The 20,172-nt window shown below is 36.4% G+C and overlaps 2 protein-coding genes and 2 long non-coding RNA genes across 5 annotated transcripts; all 4 read right to left on the bottom strand.

The window, feature by feature from the left end:
• Positions 1-3,126: 3,126 nt before the first annotated feature.
• On the bottom strand, positions 3,127-4,361 carry LOC110922458. The gene is made up of 4 exons (XR_002583176.2): positions 4,071-4,361; positions 3,878-3,924; positions 3,434-3,594; positions 3,127-3,339 (listed from the first exon to the last, which is right to left on the bottom strand). It is a non-coding gene; the product is annotated as an uncharacterized LOC110922458 (long non-coding RNA).
• Positions 4,362-4,544: 183 nt separating this feature from the next.
• LOC110922728 lies at positions 4,545-6,350 on the bottom strand. Its single transcript, XR_002583439.2, has 3 exons — positions 6,266-6,350; positions 6,038-6,195; positions 4,545-5,971 (listed from the first exon to the last, which is right to left on the bottom strand). It is a non-coding gene; the product is annotated as an uncharacterized LOC110922728 (long non-coding RNA).
• Positions 6,351-6,420: 70 nt separating this feature from the next.
• Positions 6,421-10,625, bottom strand: LOC118489216. Its single transcript, XM_035986915.1, has 4 exons — positions 10,535-10,625; positions 7,955-8,079; positions 7,234-7,515; positions 6,421-7,143 (listed from the first exon to the last, which is right to left on the bottom strand). Exons 1-4 carry the CDS (start codon positions 10,623-10,625, stop codon positions 6,421-6,423), a joined length of 1,221 nt encoding a protein of 406 aa, XP_035842808.1.
• Positions 10,626-13,467: 2,842 nt separating this feature from the next.
• On the bottom strand, positions 13,468-17,593 carry LOC110922455. 2 transcript variants are annotated; one of them, XM_022166755.2, is made up of 7 exons: positions 17,310-17,593; positions 16,171-16,524; positions 14,906-15,038; positions 14,666-14,805; positions 14,174-14,236; positions 14,017-14,085; positions 13,468-13,760 (listed from the first exon to the last, which is right to left on the bottom strand). In XM_022166755.2, exons 2-7 carry the CDS (start codon positions 16,360-16,362, stop codon positions 13,674-13,676), a joined length of 684 nt encoding a protein of 227 aa, XP_022022447.1. In that variant the 5' UTR covers positions 16,363-16,524; positions 17,310-17,593; the 3' UTR covers positions 13,468-13,673. The 2 variants fall into 2 exon arrangements, with proteins under 2 accessions (XP_022022447.1, XP_022022448.1); XM_022166756.2 differs by having other exon boundaries at positions 13,485-13,756.
• Positions 17,594-20,172: the final 2,579 nt, after the last annotated feature.

The following is a 20,172-nucleotide window of genomic DNA, read 5'->3' as shown; positions in this document are numbered from 1 at the left end:
TTATAATAAATAAAAGTTTTTATTTTGTATCATGGGCCGTTCAGTAAGGCGAGTTTCTGCTTCCGGTTCTAATAATGTATAATATAGGTTCTAATAATCTATTATAATAAATAAAAGTTTTTATTTTGTGTCATGGGTCGTTCAGTAAGGCGAGTTTCTGCCTCCGGTTCTTGCCCAAAGTTTCTGACCCTACTCGCAACTCTAATGACTACAACTTTCAATTCAAAACAATTATAAAACAAAATTACGTTTGAAAACATCTCTTTTTATTTTATTTAATGACATAGTTCGATTAATATAAAGTAACTTTTCCTACCCACGAAATTCGCGGGTGATAACCTAGTTAACTATATATGAAAGATAAATGTCGATGACATTTACCAAATCAATCCTCCTTTTGAATTTTACTATAACCCTTTATTTATTTATTTACTACATACTTGGTCCCCTATTTATATGTTGCTTTATACTTTGAAGTTTATAAACAATCTCTCTTTTTGCATTTATTGCATTAATGTTTTAAACAACTATATATTTGCTTAGATAATCGTTCAATTGCAAAACATATATATATACACTTTTAATATTACTAAAAGATGAGACATTCTAACCTACGAGGCTACGACACTTTAACTACGAAATATTTTTAAGTTTAGTTTTCATGTCAAAAATAATCATTTTCATATAATTACCGTTACTCTAACACGTTTTTTCAATGTCTTTGAAAGCGTGTGGACCGTCACATATAAGGCAAACGATAACCCATCCATTTGATATTTACAAGGATCACGAACATCGGCATTATAAACTCAAATTAGTTTACACTCAACTTAGAATTCTTCTACGTATCCGCGCCGCAACGCGCGCGAAAATTTTTACTAGTATAATATGAAAGATGAATGTCGGTGAGAATAAGACAAACAACTTTCTAATTTACAAAATTAGCCCTTATACTTTTGAAAACCTTCAAACAACTTTATAAATTGTCATTTTAACCCTTAAGTTTTAACTTTTCAAATTTACTTTATGTATTTTTTATTTTTAGCTTAAAAATGTATACCCTTAAATTACAAGTCAGTGACAATAAGACAAAAAAACGAACTTTCTAAATTTACAAAACCAGCCCTTATACTTTTGGAAACCTTTTAACAACTTTATAAATTGTCATTTTCAACCCTTATGTTTTAACTTTTCAAATTTACCATATGTATTTTCATTTTTAGCTTAAAATACCAAAAAAAAACTATTTTCTCATGTAGTTATTTTTTGTGTACGTATCCATATAATTTAACGTTTCAACGTAAATGATATACATATTCAACCCAAATCTTTTAGGAAACGACACATTAACCCCTAACTTTTGGTATTTAGCAACTTTGACCTCCCATACGAAATAACTTCACACCTCATCTTCACTAATACTTCAATCCTTTGTTTAAATTACTTTTACGTCTTCACCCCACAATGTGCGAGATATTATACTATTTTTGTCGATGCCTAACCACGTTAATGTTACTAACGTGTCACATCACGCGTGGGCCCTATACATTAACAAAGTCAAAAATGCCTATAACAAAGTCACAAATGTGACGTTGCCATCGCAATGCGCGACATGGGTTGATAAATCTTAAATTGAAAGGTCGGTGCCAACCACCTTTTAGATTTGACAAAAATCACCCCTTTAACTTTTCCAAATATACAAAATTCACTGTTCAAATTTCTAACTTGATAAAAATGACTCTCCTACTTTCCAACTTGACAAAAAGGCCCCCATACATGTTAACTTCTCTTTAACCCTCAAATTTTTGATATGTAACTCATTCTACCCCCAAACGTTGCTATAATTTCAGAGGTAACCCTCTTAACTTTGAAAATATCATTTTGAACCTCTCAAGTTTCTAAAGTTTCAAGTTTACCCTAAAATTAATTTCTTAAGTTTTTATTTTCATGGACATGTTGGTATAAAATTCAAGTTCGTCTACGCTTTAGCATAATTTTGTCTGAAAATGAGCCAGGTCAATTATAAAATGTTTTTTTGTGTATGTTTTGAGTTGGACTACGATTTGACGTAAATTCTATTTGGAAACAAATTGGATCAAATGTAATACGTTTTGATTCGAAGGTATAACGCTGAGTTATCATACGATTTGACATAAATTTAGTTCAGAAACGAGTCTGGTTGATTTTAGTCTATATGTTATCATTTCGCGTATGACGCCGCCGCAACGCGCGGCGGGTTAAAGAACTAGTTACAATTACAAACACATGTGAATAGTACTTTGACTGTTTTTTTTTTTCTTTTTTTAATTTGACTTTTTTAATTTTTGTATTTTTATATACTTTTAGCATTGACATTTACAACCCCTTAACTTTTAAAGACTTTTTCTTTTTTTAATTTGACTTTTTTAGTTTTTGTATTTTTATATACTTTTAGCATTGACATTTACAACCCCTTAACTTTTAAAGACTTTGTAATCGAGTTTTATGTGTTCTTTTATGTACGTGTCGATATAAATTTAAGTTGATTTACGTTTGGGCGTAAAATTTTCCCAGAAATGAGTTGGGTCAAATATTATATGTTTTTATGCTTATTATTATGTACGTTTTCGGTTGGTCTACATTTTGACGTATTTGTTTTAGGAAACCAGTCGGGTCAAATACAATACGTTTTCATTAGATGGTACAAATTCGATATACTTTACATTTCAACATGGCGGCAACGTGCGGGGCAACTTACTAGTTCCCTACAATTTATAAATTAACAATTCTTATAACCAACTTTACAGAATAAACAACTGTTGTTACAAGATGGGCCAAAGTACTAAAGTCAAAGAGACATAGAAGTATACGTGAGAAGGATCAATTTCAAAAGAATGAGCTTCTTTTTCTTCAGCTGCAGCGGCCAGCTGTGCTTCGTTTAGCAACTCGTCATGTGTACCTTCAATTTCACCAATCACTCTGCTAACATTGAATCCAACTCCTCCCTCATTAAAAATCCTCGCTCGCGATATCACTTCATAACTTAACAATCTCTTCGATACCTACAAAGAATGGATCAAATAAGAAACTAATAATTCACAACAAAAGCTATGTACATACGAAAAAAAAGACGTGCGGTCTTGCCTCAGGGAAAGGAGATTCAACTAGGTGTCGATTCTTCTTAAGTAGAAGCTTTACTTTCCCGTAATTTGGCGTAGAAGCGTGTATAAACTCGATCATCTCTTTTTGGTTTTCAAAAGCTTGTTCAAAACAGCAATGATTGTTTCAGTTTCTAGACCCATGGATACAGCAGCATAAAGTGAGTGCGGAGTGAGGTTGTATTCATGCTTCGATTCAGGCCTGCAAGTACAAACCCAAGCCCAAAACATCTAAATTTATATGGACAAAACAATATTAAGTTATTAACTATAGGCAAGATGTGAGCATGTACAACCTGCAGACAGGTTTTGCGATAGCAATGAGAAAATCATATGCTTGTTTATACAACGGCGAAAACGTCTCAAGAAAGATCTGCACACGCCCATAACAGACGATTGGCATAATCGGGTTTAAGTTCCAGCTTTGTAAAATCTCTTTTCTTTCCATCTCCATCACCTAAAACGAATCCAAAACCGTTCGTTCCAATCAACCCAATACTAACAAGAAATGCACACCCGACCCGTAATATTTACTAATTATCTAACACAATACCATAACAGACGATTGGCATGATCGGGTTAAACCCTAATCTCTTGATCATTATGAAATATCAAACTTACTCAATGTTCATATAGTTCAATCATAAGTATACACTAAATTCAAGAACAATGACCTAATCCCATGTGTACTTAAATGTAATAATAATAGTAAAAATGAAGGGTTTTTTGTGAATAATAACCTATGATGAATATTTGTTCCTCTTATGAGGTCTCCCACTGTTCTCACCTGTAAACAATCAGATAAATGAATAATAACATTGAAAAGATTGATTTTTTTTCATATGGGGTAGAATCTTTTTGCATTATTGATCAGAATAGTGGTGTGCTGGTCGTAGGATTGTGGGTTTTTTAATAAGTAAATTGAGAACATACCGTGACCCATGATTGGATCCGATAATCGTAGATGGAATCCGACAATTAGTGGGTATAACGTGAAGAAGATGAAGATTTGATTGTGTTGCGTATGAGAAGGGCAGATAACTGAAGGGTTACAAAGTGTCACGATCCGCCTAAATACAAAAATTTGTTTTGCGAGTTCCGGAAGGTTCTGGTACACTAAAGATGCGTCTAGGGCTGCCCGGAAGTTTCCGGAACAGCCTACAAGTTGCTGGAACATCTTGGCACCATCGGAAGACTCTAGATCAGCCAAGAATACTCTAGAATCACCATGAAAACTCTTAGAAATGCTAGATATTTTGTAAGAATGATCTAGAAATCAGCTCTAAAATATCAAAGATATTTATGTATGGTTTATACCTAGAATATTCTAGATCATGAATGATCTAGAATACTTAACCACAAGTATAAATATGTAGTGAAGGTCTCATTTGGAGACCACCCAACATCTTAGCAAGTTATCACACTTGTACTTATAAACTCTCCTTTGTAAACATCTTGTAATCAATACAAAGTTGTTTCTTTGAAAGCAACACTTGCAATCATCACTTGATTCCCACAAAACCTTATAATCGTTGGGCACAAAAACTTAACTTAGATCAAGTCTAAGTCGCTACACGTGAGTTAGAAGTTACTCCGTAACAAAAGGCTGGATTTTTGTTTATAAACAGGACTCACTGTGTTATTGACATCGGTGGATCCGAATCCGACTCGGGTCGATTGTCGATACTAAATTCTATAGCCGACTTCTTCCCCTTTAGTATGGGACTTTTTATTATGTTTTTTGATTACGTATAGTTTCTAGAACAGTGGAGATTATGGATTTTGGGCTGCTTATCTTCAACTACATGTACAACGGATAGCCTGCAGACAGGTTCTGCAATAGCAATAAGAAAATTCAATAGACAAATGACCTAATCCCATATACTAAAATGTAAGGATAATAGTAAAAATGAAGGGTTTATTGTGAATAATAACCTTTGATGAATATTTGTTCCTCTTGCTAGGTCTACCACTTTTCTCACCTGTGAACAATCAGATGAATGAATAATAACATTGAAAAGATTATTTTTTTTTTCATATTGAGTGTAATCTTTTTGCATTCTTGATGAGATCAGTGGTGCGATGATCGTACGATTGTGGGTTTTTAAATAAGTAAATTGAGAACACAACGTGACCCATGATCGGATCTGATAATCATAGATGGAATCTGACAATTGTTGTGTGTATAAATTGAAGAAGATGAAGATTTGATTGTGTTGCGTGTGAGAAGGGCATATGAACTGCAGGATTACAAGGACTGGATTTTTGTTTATAAATAGGACTCACTGAGTCACTGAGATCCGAATCCGACTCGGGTAATGTTTTCCCTTCAATAGCAACTTCTTCCCTAACGTATTGGTCAGAAAATCAAAATCGAGGGTTTGAATTCCTTAGTTATCATATACAGTTTCTAGAACGCTGGAGATGATGGATTTTGGGTTGCTTACCTTCAACTAGAGCCTCGGTTTTAATGACGGGGGCTCCTACTAAAGCTTTGGGCATGGTTATGAATAGGGAGGTAGAAATACGGGGTTTCAAACTATTTATATGGGGTGTCAAATGCAAAACGACCCACAAAGCCATTGGAACTCTCTAACGCTCACGGATTTGGTTTAGAAACAATAATTGAAAAATTAGAGACCTTTTTAACAAAAAATCGAAACTTTATAGACTCAAAGAATCGTAGGCAAACAATAGAAGTATTAGACACAAACAAACGTCAGAGCACTATTTCCAAATTCACAAACTATATGTGCACGGACCACCATCTCATCGGCCAAATGATTAAAACCAAGATAATCTTCAGTCTCCGAATATCTCAGCATCAACAAACACTACATTAAACAATAGACATAAGTTAGTATACATGAAAAGGTACAAGAATAGATAGTGAACGTTACCTTTACCAAGTGTTTGAATAATATCTCCATGGGGTACAACAAATTCGATCAGCCGGAGAAGATTCTCAAACTCAATCCTTGGCTTTTTAGAACGAGTATCGCTCGATTCTTTCTCTTCCATTGTCCATTCTTCGATCAAATGCCTATTGTTTGATAGGCTGAAATATTGTTTGTATTTCAGTACATAAACACTATTATCAAAACAATATAACTACATATAAAGCTTACGTCGGCGGGTCTGACTGAAAAAGGCTACATCTTTGACTTAAAACTCGAACAGATACCCTTTTCAACCATGGAGGGGCCCCACTCGACAACCACCATTGAACTAATATATATTAAAACAGTATATTAAGAGACGAATAACATATATAGATTAATATTTACAGGTTTAAATAAATCGTTAAAATAATACCTGGATCAACGTTTCCCTCAATATTTTGGTTGTTATTATATAAATCTTGTTCATAAACTACTCTGTCTTCTGCAACGTTATCATCATGAAGAATTTTCCCAAAAAATGATACCGCGGAATCTAAAATGGGTTCTTGTTTCCGGAAAAAAATTGGGCTAAAGTAGAATCCAGCCTTGTAAAGCGGGACAGAATGAGCTTCAATCCTATGATCGATCATATTCCAATACGTCTCATACTCACCCAGAAAATCTTTCTTAATCGTCTCCTTTACTCTATACAGAGCCGCAAACACATACCTTAAACTAGGTATGGTTTTTTCAATCGTTAATCGGCGTGAACTCAATAGAAGCCCAACCAAAATATGAACCCTTTTACATTCTCCCCAAAAAGCATCACTTAGTATATAGTAGACAAAGTTATGATGGATTAACATATTTTTTTCTGCATCTTCCCACTCTTTTGTGCTAACCAACATTTTCAAAGATTGTTCAACACAGGTTAGTCTCTCTAACGTGTTAAAATCTGTAGAACTTCTCGTTTGATCCACACCAATGAGGTTAAGTCCTAAAGTTCTCATAAAATCTAGAGGGTAAGGGTTTTTGCAGAGAAAACCCATTAAAAGTTTCGCCCTCTCAATTATATCATTTACCCAATCAACTGCTCTAAAATCTTCAAGAATAAAATCAATCTTCTGTGTAATACAAGTGGTGAAAAAAATGTGGAAACTCATGATCAAGATCTACACCTAATTGAATATATTTTTTTGATGGTCCGTTATTACCTGAACCACAACCTCAACTCCAACCTTTTCAATGACCTCTGTGAACCAATGACACAAATCTTGATCCTGTTGGTCTTGATCTTGATTCTGATTGATTCTAAATGAGTTGAGATACAAAGTTCCAGCAGGCGAATTAACATAGAAATCGATAAACAACCTGGTGCCATGGAAGGTCATCCTCTCAGACGCCAAAATTGAACACCCAGTGTGTTCCCAATTCTCCATGATGGACGAATTTGGGAAAAAATCGGGGTTATCCGGAACGATTTCCTGTTCGGTATTCTGCACGCACAAAGCATTCGAAGAAGTCGCCATTAAAATGGTTTTTAGGGTTTTCAGAGAGGAAGAATGAGGGTTTTCTACGTGAGAAAGAGGGGTTTAAGGAGAATTGAGAGGATGAACAGTTTGAATTGAGAGTATGAACGAGGAATGGTTTAGGGAGAATTGAGAGGATGAACAGTTTGAATTGAGAGTATGAATGATGATGATGATGAATGAGGGTTTTTTAGGAGTGGGAGTATGAAGGGGCAGAATGAATGAATGAATTGTGTGGGAGAATTCAAAATCTGATTACTGAGGTGGTGTTTGTTTTTTCAGATGCAAAAGGTCTGCAGTCTGCGGACCACATCTGCAAACGTCTGCACGAGAAGAGATGGACCAAATGTCTGCGAAATGTAATAAAAAGAGCGTTTGTTTTTTTTCCCTTCCTCTTCTCCCAAACCCCTTCTCTTATTTCAGTTTTCTTTCTTTCTTCAACAAATTCAGCCATCAATGTCCGATCAATCCATATCATTCCTCTTAACAGCCTCTCTGTTCGCCTGAACATTTTCTCTTCTTTCTGTATTTCTAACAAATACCCACATAACAAACAAAACTAAAACACTCATAAACTCATAAATTATATAACTTTCAGTTTTCGTATCACAAATTTCTACAAGATAACAAACAACTAAAACAAATTACGATACTGCGAATCTGGAGATTGTGATTTGATGAAGATTGTTGGTAAGATGGATCTGTAGTCGCGTAACGACCATTCCACTTGTTCACCGGAGATACGCCGCCGTGTACGGCGGCTCCGCCGTTGGATTTGTGAAGTTTGGCCGCCGCTGACGATTCGTCGACGACGTCAAATAGACTCACCTTCCGTTTCCGTGTTTCCGTTCGGTTCCCATATTCTAACCCTAGGGTTTGGCAGAGGTGTTGTTGCAGCAATTCCCCTGATATGTGTAGACGGCTTGGCCTATATCAGAAACCCTAATGCGGAGAAGGTTGGAGATGATGAACGACGGTGGAGGGGCGGCGGAGGTGGATGGGTGGCGAAGGAAGTGAGGTGTCGGCTGGAAGTGAGATGGGTGCTAGGGTTTTGAGGTTTGAAGAGGTGGAGGTGTTTTGAAAGAGAGGTGTTTTGAAGAGGTTTGAAGAGGCTGGTCCAGATCTGCGTGAGGAAGAGCTCGAGAAGAGCTTTTTTAGTGAAATCTCTTTAAAAAAAACAAACACGCTGCAGACCCAAAGGTCTTCGCGTGGTCTGCGCGGCGCAGACATAAGATGTACTTCTTGCAAAAAAACAAACACAACAAACACCCTCTGAAAGAAAATCGTAGACCGGACCGATATTTTATGATAACGTCTAGTAGATATTAGTGTGTACACAAATTTATTTTTATTAAAGATAATAATAATTACAACGGCTAATGGTGGCATCTATTGTTGGCATATCCTTCGAAACGGTGGGGTCGTCGGGCTTGACCCAGACTATCAACAAGCGCTCGAACACTTAAATGTCTCTCTCCCAGACTTGGATATTGGCGGTTTCTCTAACAAGGACACCGCCCCCTCGAAGCCGCAAAAAACTTTGGCGAATGCACTTTTTAGCAAAATCGCTCAAAGCCTGGGAGAAGCTTTTGATTTGTCACCCCGCCAGAAAGCGGTGTTTGAGTGTCTGAAGGGTCCCCATGCTCAGGAATTTTTGACCGTTATCCCGATTGAGGGGTTAGGACAATGCATGTCGGCAGTAGAATATAGAACCATTCTCAAATACCGGCTAATGATCCCTATGTACCCAGAAGATGAAACCTGCCCGATATGTCGTAAAGCTTGTATGGATAAATATGGGGAGCACGCAGTTCACTGTAAAGAGCTCCCTGGGTTTAAATATCGGCATGACTGGGTGCGAGATGTTTTGGGGAACATCTTAAGAAGAGCTGGGATTTCTGCTAAGAAAGAGACCCCTGTGAATTTCCTCACAGACCCTATGGAAGGGAGATCTACTCTGCGACCAGCGGATCTGCTCGTCTTTGGCTGGGCTAGGGGGAAACATGCTTGTGTAGACCTCACGGGGGTTTCCCCTTTGGTTGGTTTAAGGGAAAACGGGTTTGTAGCTGGACTAGCAGCAAGAAAGGCAGAATCAAAGAAAGTGGATAAGCACGCTAAAGCTTGCGCAGAGAACCAACATGTCTTTATCCCTTTTGCCTTTGATACTTTTGGCTCCCTAGCGCCAGAAGCCATCAACTTCTTGACGAGGGTTCAACGGGTTATCCACAGCAATTGTTCGACCCCAAGGGGGCAGGGGTTTGTGTTTGGGAGGTTGGGGTTTGCAATTCAGAAAGGGTTGGCGGCGCAGCTTGTTGCCCGTCTACCTTCTGTTTTGATGTAACTTAACAAGTTTTCTGGTTATATTAATAAACGAAAAAATGCCCAAGTTTATTTTAAAGAAATAAAAACCCATCACGTTTTTTTATAAAATTTAAAAACCTTATACATCTAATTATATTATATATACTTACGCTAACAAGTTTGATGTATAGTAGCTTATCCTTTTTCTTTTTCTATTTTTGTCTTGTGGTATCTTTTTATTTTCTCTTTTGATATATCTTTTTTTTTTTTTAATCTTTCTATTTGTTTTATCTTTATATCTCAACTTTTAACGTTAACACTTATAACCCTCTTAATTTTCTAAAGAGTAATCGAATTTTACGTGATTATTTTTATCCATGTGGCAGTATAATTCAACTTATTTACATGACGTAAATTTGTTTTGAAAATAAGTCATGTCAAATATAATTCATTAATGTAATTCAAGTTGATTTACGTAAACTTTTTTTTAAAATTGAGTCGCGGCAAAACTGTAAATTATCAGGACTAATGGGCGAGTGTTAGGCCATATCATGACATGCCACCAAACCGCTCTCACCAAAACACATGAAGCCGCCAAGTGCAAAGTTATCTCCGACCCGTACCCACATATATTACATGTCGCGTCATTCAAACTTAATTCTCTACCGATTAAAGCCTTTTTTACCGGAATACTTTCCTGTAGCAATTTCCACACGAAGTATGAGATCTTCCGCAGTACCCACGGGTTCGATCTGAACGCACCCACCTCCACCCATAACTGAATTTTTTCAGCAAATTTTAACCTGAAATCGCTGATTGACCTGTTTGTCTGTCCCGTGCCAGCCCAAAGATTTCGCCTCCACTATGGCTCCAGTTGGTTGGACAAAGAGTAATGCACATTGACGGATCAAATGGAGCAAAGAAAACGTGTTAAAGTTGGAGATTGATCAATGAAAAAATAAATTATCAATTTACCTTTACGGGACTAATCTATATAATTATTTATTACACGAAATATTTACATATTTTTTAATCGCATGATTTTCATTACTCAACTCCATGTAATACACGATAAATAAATCTTTACAAATTATCCAAATGTGCAGAATGGCAAAAGTTCTAAATGAAAACCCTAAGGGTCCTATTTATAGGCCAAGGCAATAAGGAAGATTTCCTTATTTACAATAATGACACCTTGCCTTTTCTATCTAAATATTACAATATAACACTTTGTTTTCTTCTGATTCTGCTACGGACTGATTAATGGAGGCGATAGACATAAATGACCAACAGTTGGTCTCCTTTGAAGCAAGGTTCATGCCTTCTTGGTGTACATTGACTTAAAAGAGAATCATAGAATTCTGAAGTTCAAAAAAATATATATATAGTTAAAGGAGTTAAGTGTAATTTATGGTTTCTATTCATCCAAATACCCACATGTCAAATAATGGACCTAGGTATGTATTATTTTTACAATTTTTATGTGAATAATGTTATAGAACATTTTGAAAGTTTTCACACTTGACTCGTGAGAAAAATTCTATATTGGTTGTGGATATGAGAGATAATCAGTTTATAATGAACGTTCGATCTTATATATCTCCTACGTGTTTTAGACGCATTAACAATAACTATGAATGAGAAAAATTCCATATTTCAGAATGATTGGGTGTGTGACATTCTAGAAAGTCTCCACTAATGTAACCGTGGACAAAATTGGCTTTTTAAAAAATTGAGCATTAATAACAAATGGAAATCCACTCTAAAGACCGAAGGTATTACTCAACAATAGAGTGTGGGCAAAAAAAAAAAAAAATCTTACCGCCAAAATCATAAATGAACGGTTTACTATATTTTGTTTTAGAGTAAATACGTTTTTGGCCCCTGTGGTTATGTCAGTTTTACTATATTAGCCCAAAATAAGATTTTTTAACGTATCTGTCCCCATGGTCCCTATATCTAACCATTTTGGCCCTAATTCTAACCAAACCCCAACTCTGGTTAACTTCTTGGTCACATGGGTTGCACATGATGGGTAAAATTGTAATTTCCCCTCCCCTTTTATGACTTTATAAATAAAACCCAAATCTTAAACAAATCATCATCATCTGAATCTCTTTTATTACTTTACAAAAAGCAGCCTAAACTGATGATGAATAACTCCAAAACACACACAGTAGAAAGAAATTTCTAGAGAGATCACACATACAAACATATACAACCTATTACCACATACTCAATCTTCGAGCTCGAAGAATCCGACATCTGGAACGTGACGTCATCGCCGGAGTTTCCTAAACCGGTGCCGGTTTCACGGATCTCGAAGAAATCGGCATCTCCGATGGTCGGAGGAACGGCATCATCGTTACTGGTGAAATTAGGGTTTTGAGTGAACCACCACTCATCCCCCTCCATTGCGTCAACATCAGCGGCGAGACCGGTGGCGATGGTGTTGTTTAAGGGCTGGGTAGTGGTGCCTATGGCTGGAACTCGACCCACCACTCATCCCCCTCCATTGCAGTAGATCCGTAAAGAAATGACGGTCAAAACTCGATTAGTCATCCCCCCTCCATTGTAGCAGATCTGAATGTGTTATATCAAAGATTTGGGATGTGATGTCAAGGTTTTGGTGGAGATTTGGGCGGAGATCTTGATCTAGTGATGGAGGGATTTTTTGTTCTTGGAGTGTTAGTTATAATTGTAAGTTGTTTAATTTCTTCGATTCTTGATCAGTCTAGTTATTGTGGTCCAGATTAGATGTTTAGTTATTTTAATTGTTTCTGAATCGATGGCTATTAATTGCATTTTGATGATATTTCTTGATTTCTTGATCGGACTATTGATAATGTTCCAGATTAGTTGGTAGATTAGTTGGTTGATTACTTCAATTGATGACTTTGAATAGCTTTTGATTGCATTTCTTGAATTCTTGATGAGGCTAGTAATTATGGTCCAGATTTGTCGTTTAAATACTTCAAAAGTTGCTGAATTGATAGCTTTCAATTGCAGTTCTGGGTTTGAAGATCTGAAAGTGGGTTTGAAGATGAAAGTGGGTTTGAAGATCTGGGTTTGAAGTTCTGGGTTTGAAAGTGGTTTGAAGATCTAATGTGCAGATGATAATTATTGTTTCTTTTATTTTTTATAAAGTCAGTAAAAGTAAAGGGGATGGGAAATTACAATTTTACCCATCATGTGCAACCCATGTGACCAAGAAATTAACCAGAGTTGGGGTTTGGTTAGAATTAGGGGCCAAAATGGTTAGATATAGGGACCATGGGGGCAGATACGCTAAAAATTCTTATTTTGGGCTAATATAGTAAAACTGACATAACCACAGGGGCCAAAAACGTAATTTACTCTTTGTTTTATTATTAGTTTCCTTCGATTTCAATTAGGCAAACCACCACTTCACTTCTCCTTCTCTCTTTAATTCTTTTATCATTTATTCTCTTTTATTGTATTTATTTATATAATAATTTCCAATAATTGTTTGGAGCATTTGGGGACAAATGTGGTCCTCCCCGAATAAGAGAAGGTATTAAAGAAGTTCCATTTATTAATGCTAAAGTATGACTAAATGCAACCCCCACCCCACCCACCCCAAAAGAAAAAAAAATATATGTAACAAGAAACTATTAGATATAAACGAAACTAGAACCTGGCTGGATATTACAGGGTTAAAGATGAAGGTGAGGTAATTTAAAGCCAAGAAACAAGCTTTTCTATCTCGGTTAATCCGTCTACAATTAAGAGTTGCGCTAATCGGTTAGGATAATAAGAGTATGTACACAAACAACACGCACACACAACTAGGATGACCAGGATCAACTTCGGTCTCTATGGTTTCTTCCAGATTTTCGCCTCTTGGCTGCATTGATGAACTCCATTATGGCTTCCATTTCGCTTACTTTCTATGGCAAAGAAAACATGACCACTATCAGTAAAGGGTGGCAATAATGACGGGTCAAAAGGGGTTGGGTCGGGCCACATTTGCTGATTAAAGGTCTTATACAATTAAATGTGTTTCTTTTGTTTTGAAAATCCTTTAGCTTAAACAAGATATGTATAGATGACCCGAATTGACCCATTTGTATATAAATGGGTCGAAAATGCGATTTCTACAGTTTGCAAGAATCTAAAAATAGCAAAAGAGCTAGAGAATGGGACCTGGGAAGCAAAATGCTTGCGGACTGCATTAACCAGTTGTTCCTTTGTCGGATTAGAGTGAATATTTCCCTAAAAGAGGAACAAAAAATTACAATTAAAATGAATTACGACAAACAAGAAACACATGGGTGTGGATAGTTTTATATATGAGACTCACGAGGTTAAATGTACTGTAATATCGCCATAACGTGTTGGTTCCTAGCTTTGAGAAGTTCACTTTCTGTTCATCCACATGGAAGCATCAAATAACAACTGTTAGATCATATCTGGATATGCATGTCAAATATTTAGGTCAAACTAACTAATGTTTTAGGTTCTGAAATGTTACTTATATTGCTAGATTTGAAGAATATATTATAGTATATGATCAGAGACGGAGCTTAGTGGAAAGCCGGGGGTGCACCCGCCCCCCCCCCCCCCCCCCCCCCCCGAATGTTTCGGTTAGAAGTGTAAAATTTCCGATTTTTCGTTCGAAAATTTTAAAATTATAAAGGATCCCCCCCCCCCCCCCAATTATTTTGCCTAAATATTTATACAATATATAAATTGGGTCCCATGACTTTCCGTCCCCCCGAGCTCCGCCACTGTATATGATGTCACTGAATTTGAATTTACAAATACGTATATTTGACCACAAAAGTCAACTTACAGGATAACACATGTGCATGTTGGATTGAGTTTCTCTGCAAGCATTACGGCTACCAGACTTCATCATCGATGGAGATAGGCCCCACGGTCTTGCGTATCGAACTTTTGGCTTGTTTAGTTTGCTGAACTCATTAGGGGTGGCTGTCAATGAGGAGCAAACCAACTTAAAACCAATAACCAAACTAAACAGTTTACTGATATTTGCAAGAATTTACAAGGTTTTGAGTTTGTGTAAGCTTACGAAACTCGTTAACATCCGAGCCACTGCTTGAAATATCAAATTCGTATTCATCGTCTTCTTCATGACCAGTTGGTGGTTCAAGAACACTCAAAGCATTCCTTTGCAGCTTCACTTCAACTCCATTCTTCAGAACCTAGTAAAAGTTGGACTACTTATTAGTCAAACACATAAAACGGCTTTATAATAATCACACAATACAAGTATCAATCTTGTTGACTAAAATACAATGGGAAAATAAGACATTTAGTGAACAAATAAATCAGTTTACATGACAGTCTACCAAAAAGATAAGCGGTCCCGGTTTGATGTCAAATCGACAACTGATAAATGGAAATTATTGCGGAACTTAATGGGACGACGGTTGTATACAAACTTAGTTAGGTGACAACCTTACCTATTAATGAGGAAAATGAACTAAAATTTTGAAATATTAGATCATAAAAATAAAAGTACTTAACTAAAATCATATGAGTTTCTTGATACCAATAACATATTCTAGTTCAAAGGACAAAGGGCAAATATGTCTTTTTAGCTTGAAACAAGAGGGGGAATTGCAATTTGTTAACACCCATGATTTTATTTATTTATTTATTTATTTTTTTTTTTTGCTATTTTTATAAAATAGAGGATGCCAACCAAATTTATCTACTTACAATCATCATCATCATCACACTATAAATCAAAGAGTAAATTACTTTTTTGGCCCCTGTGGTTATATCATTTTTACTATATTAGCCTAAAATAAGAATTTTTAACATATTTGTCCCCATGGTCTATATAACTAACTATTTTGGCCCCTAAGTCTAACTATTTTGGCCCCCACGGTCTCTATAACTAACCATTTTGGCCCCCATGATCTCTAGACTTAGGGGCCAAAATGGTTAGTTATAGAGACCATGGGGGCAGATATGTTAAAAATTCATATTTTGGGCTAATATAGTAAAAGTGATATAACCACATGGGCCAAAAACGTAATTTACTCTAATCAAATTAAAGAAATGAACATAAAACAACCTAAAAATTTAAGTAAAAAGCACTTCACTTTCATGATGCTACATTTGATTGCATCTAGTGTCACCACTACTACTAACAATATTATTAGAACAAAATGAAACTGTGATGGCCCCATCATGTACAATATTAATCATTTTGGCATGCTATTTCCCCCCTTTTTCTCCTAAATTAGTGTGACCAAAAGATTCAAAGTAACAAAGGGTGTATCAAATTTAAACAAAAGCAAGAAAAGGAAAAGAATAAGGGAATACCAGCCAGTGCCAGCCACCAAGTCCAACAGCCTTCTTGACAACACCTTGAAGGCCCACCAAAACCGATTTTGTTCGATTGTTTCCCGTCACGATTACTTTTGTATGCCTAGGAAGAACAGAAAGCTCTTCATCCCCACTTTCTTCGCGAAAAGGGGAAAAAACTCGAGAAGAATATAGCTCGGTTTCCATCATCCCTCTTGATTCCCAACAAGTGTAAATCTTTATAATCTATCTTTATCTCAATGTTTATCCACTTCTCCTATCCTATCTAATCCATTACATTAAGCAAGAATCTTAAAGAATCCAAATGGGAAAATTGATCAACTGGATAAAAACAACACCAGCTTTGAATTCCTGATCAAGAAACCATAATTTTGCAATTAGAAACCCGAAAAGACTACAATTATCAGCTCAAGTTTCAAACTTTAGTTGAATTTTTTCACTTTTTATTTGGGATTGAGAGATTCAACCCATACCCACCAAGAATTTAGACCCTTTTTGGGAAATCCAATATAAAATAGTGAGAGAGAAGTTAAAAAAATTGAATCTTTAAAATCTGACACGAAACTTTACAAAGAATGTTGAATGCAAAATGACCCACAAAGTCATTGGATCTCTCTACCATTCACGGATTTGGTTTGAAAACAATAAATGAATCAAACGAATGGGCATATGATATTAATATAACCCATTTGCATTATGAATCCCAATTTTACCACTTTGATCTTTAATAATATTAACTTAAGTTTAACCCACTTTTACCATTTAAAAACCAAAAACCTTTTAACCTTGTACAAAAACATTTAGCTAATTTATTAAAAACACAAAAATAAATCCCAAATCATTTTCACATATATAAAAAATTATCCATGTATGCGATTATACAAAATTCAATTATTATTGAATTTTTAATTTACAAAACCCAACTTGATCCAAGATATCAATGAAAAAGCTTGATGGGTTACCCTATTTGCACTGAAATTAATTCAAAAAAAAAAAAAAAAATTATCGAATTTTGTAACACAATAATCTCGATAAAAACATTCAATTTTATACAAGAGATAATCAGTTACTGACGAAGCTTAAACTAATGTAAATTGCACTGAAAACATAACACAAATATATTATATATTCATTACCTCATATAACACCGAATTTCAGCAAAGCCATAATAAGCAATAAGCAGAGAGTGTGAATCAAAATTGGGGTAAAATTTTAGTAGAAATTGGGAAATATTTGTGGAAGAAGAGAAGAATGTATGTATATGAAATGAAAGAGAAATTGCGTGTAGGGTGATGGGAAATTGTTAAACAATGATGAAAATTTGTTGTTGGAATTTACAGAGCACAGAAGAGATGAAGAGAGAGAGAGAGAGAGAGAGAGAGTATGTGCAATGCATACACACACACACTAAATGTTTACCAACTGCCATTGGAAACGACCTGCAAACGAATAAGACACACGCACACTGACTGTGTACGGTCAATCACACACAATCTTGCTTTTCGTTTCACCGGCTATTGCCGGTTTAATTAATCCTTTGAGCTCGGCTTGGCTTGCCTTTTTTGTCTTCTTCTCAATTTGAAATTTCAAACCCACAACTTCTAGCAGGTAGAAATCGCTAGGTGGTCGGTGGAGTGGAAACTAGCGATTAATTGAGATTAACCATGGATTAATCAATGATTAATTGGTGTCTAGTCGTGATTTTTATAAGCATGCTTCTAACCATACTCGTATTAAATGGCAAAAAAGTGCAACAATTGGGTTATATCATTAAAGTGTGGAGTGGTAAGTTGGTAACACTACATATCCATCATTGCTCATATATTATTTATTTTTTTAATTTTCATTTAATCTATAAATTTATAAAATTTAAAAACTAAAAACATTTCACTAAATTAAAAACCATTACGATCGTAAAAAAATAATATTACAATAGAACTAAAACACTATCTAAATCTCAAAAATTATATTTTTTTTTTGATGATTGCCTTTCTTTGTAAAGACATTTCCAACGCCTTTTCAGTTAGGTGGTCGTGCGGCTTCTAGTAAAACTCAAAGTCGCTCAAATTGTCTATCCTTCATAAGCTCGACCACCTCCCGGTTCTCTTCCATGCGTTGAGCCCCGAGGTCGTGTATGTCTCGAAGGCGTTGGTTCATCTCCGTAAACGCTTCAGTCAAGTCGGATCCTCCCGACGATGAAGGCCTCCTCGATCTTGCACCACTTCTCCTACCGGACAGTCTTTGTAGCTCTGGTACTTGTTCTTTCGCCCCTTCCTCACCCATCAATAACGGATTTACATCGTCGACATTTCGAGCGTCGACTGTTAATGTTTCGGGTTCAGCCGACTCGTTGGTTTTTGACTTCTTTGACGGCCTTTCATTTGCCATCCAACTCGAAGAAGCTTCTATCGTCGAGTCAACATTGACCCATTTAGGGCTTTGACAAAGACTTTGCCAAACCTTCAAGTATGGGAAATTCCCTCGGGCCGCTTGATATTCCACTAAAGTCGACCGCATTATATCCTCGTCGCTCGAACCGCTTTTCCAACTGTTTCGTTAACGTTGATAAATTGATTAAAAACTTGTGCACTTGTTATTAATAACGGTCCACTTGCCCGATATTGAATCAGGTGGTCGGTAAGCATCCCCCTTCCTATGAGATCGAAAAAATCTTCTCGAATTTTCCTAAATGAATGTTTATTTTGATTGTTTGCTAAAAAAGATACAAAAAATAAATACGATTTTTCACAAACAAATTATATGTATAAATTAATATCTTACCAATTCGAGATCTTCCGATACGTTGATCCAAGATCTAGCTAACATGTACTCATCTTCATCATCCCAAGGTTGCACGTTTTTTTCTCGATCGGGTCTTGGTTACTTCTTTCTTTTTGTGGGAGGTCCATTTGTTGCGTTTGGCATTGGTCGTTTGTGTCGTCAGCTCCTCTATTTCCAGTTGAGTCTCTGTTTGTGTCTCTGGGACGAAATTGGACTCGCTTTTTGTCAAGCCGAATGGTTGTGAAGAATTTGCGAAACCTCCCATGTTGTGGTTCTGGTTCCAACCGTATAGGTTTAGGTCCCATAAGAGAGGCTGGTATAATAGGTTCATGAAGCCGGTTTGGTTTTGATTGTGCTCGACAAACCCGGTTCTATAGGCGGTGGGTCGAGTGGGAACCGGATCAACGGGTTGATTAGGCGCGCCCGGTTGGTTCGGGTCGACGCTAGAACAAGAAGGAACAAAACCACGGTTGTAAGGGATACATGGTAGAGTACGTAGTATAAAAATCTAGAGATTTTTATAAAATATAAAGTGAAAGAATGGTTGTAGAAAGTATGGTTTTTAAAAAGTGTAGAGATTGGGATGTATTTATATGGTCTTTTTTTGGTTTAAAAAAAAAGTTACCGTTCAACAATGGTCAACACAAACCCCAACACCAAAGTTCCAGTTATAATTTTCGCAAACCCTCACCAAACCCGTTGCATGGCGCCGCCCAGGGAGGTGTTCGCCGACGCCATAAGGCGTGATGGAAGGTGGTGGCGTTATATAACCTGCGAGTACGGAGAGTCTTACACCATTACTTATGCTCTAACGCCTCGGGCTGTGAGTCAGGCGTTAAACACCGATCCAAGAGAGCAGGAAAGGATGTGAGTGGCTCATTGTGAGGGGGTCACGGGTGTGATTATGGACCCATGCCAGAGCCAATCAAAAAAATTAATGTGAGGGGACGTGAAAACAAATGAAAGCATAAGGCACATCCTTACATTGACCTGACTTCAGGGGCGGACCTATAGTGTTACAAGGGGTAAGCCTCGTTGCCCCTTGACGTTCCGTCGGTAGTGTAAATTTTGGAAAAAATTGACGTTTTTTTCGATTTCGTTACCCCAATTCGGATTTCCTATATACACCACTGCCTGAGCCGATGTTATACCTGACTCGATGTTATATCATTCTCATAAACTATGAGGTATCCATTTTTTCCTTTTCATTAATCTTAC

This window comes from Helianthus annuus, chromosome 17 (genome assembly GCF_002127325.2).
Source record: "Helianthus annuus cultivar XRQ/B chromosome 17, HanXRQr2.0-SUNRISE, whole genome shotgun sequence".
Taxonomy (NCBI): domain Eukaryota; kingdom Viridiplantae; phylum Streptophyta; class Magnoliopsida; order Asterales; family Asteraceae; genus Helianthus; species Helianthus annuus.
The sequence above is the reverse complement of the archived record's forward strand: the minus strand, read 5'-3'. Positions and strand labels throughout refer to the sequence as shown.

What these genes read in the sequence shown, in the direction of transcription:
- LOC118489216 (XM_035986915.1), bottom strand. Translation starts at nt 10,625, where the DNA reads ATGGGTGGAGGTGGGTGCGTTCAGATCGAACCCGTGGGTACTGCGGAA. An exon ending in AAACTGAAATAAGAGAAGGG is followed by an intron (nt 7,516 to 7,954) that starts GTTTGGGAGAAG and finishes TTGTGCGTGCAG; the next exon opens with AATACCGAACAGGAAATCGT. An exon ending in GAGTTGAGGTTGTGGTTCAG is followed by an intron (nt 7,144 to 7,233) that starts GTAATAACGGAC and finishes TGTATTACACAG; the next exon opens with AAGATTGATTTTATTCTTGA.
- LOC110922455 (XM_022166755.2), bottom strand. Translation starts at nt 16,362, where the DNA reads ATGATGGAAACCGAGCTATATTCTTCTCGAGTTTTTTCCCCTTTTCGC. An exon ending in TTGGTGGCTGGCACTGGCTG is followed by an intron (nt 15,039 to 16,170) that starts GTATTCCCTTAT and finishes AACTTTTACTAG; the next exon opens with GTTCTGAAGAATGGAGTTGA. An exon ending in GCAAGCATTTTGCTTCCCAG is followed by an intron (nt 13,761 to 14,016) that starts GTCCCATTCTCT and finishes TCTTTGCCATAG; the next exon opens with AAAGTAAGCGAAATGGAAGC.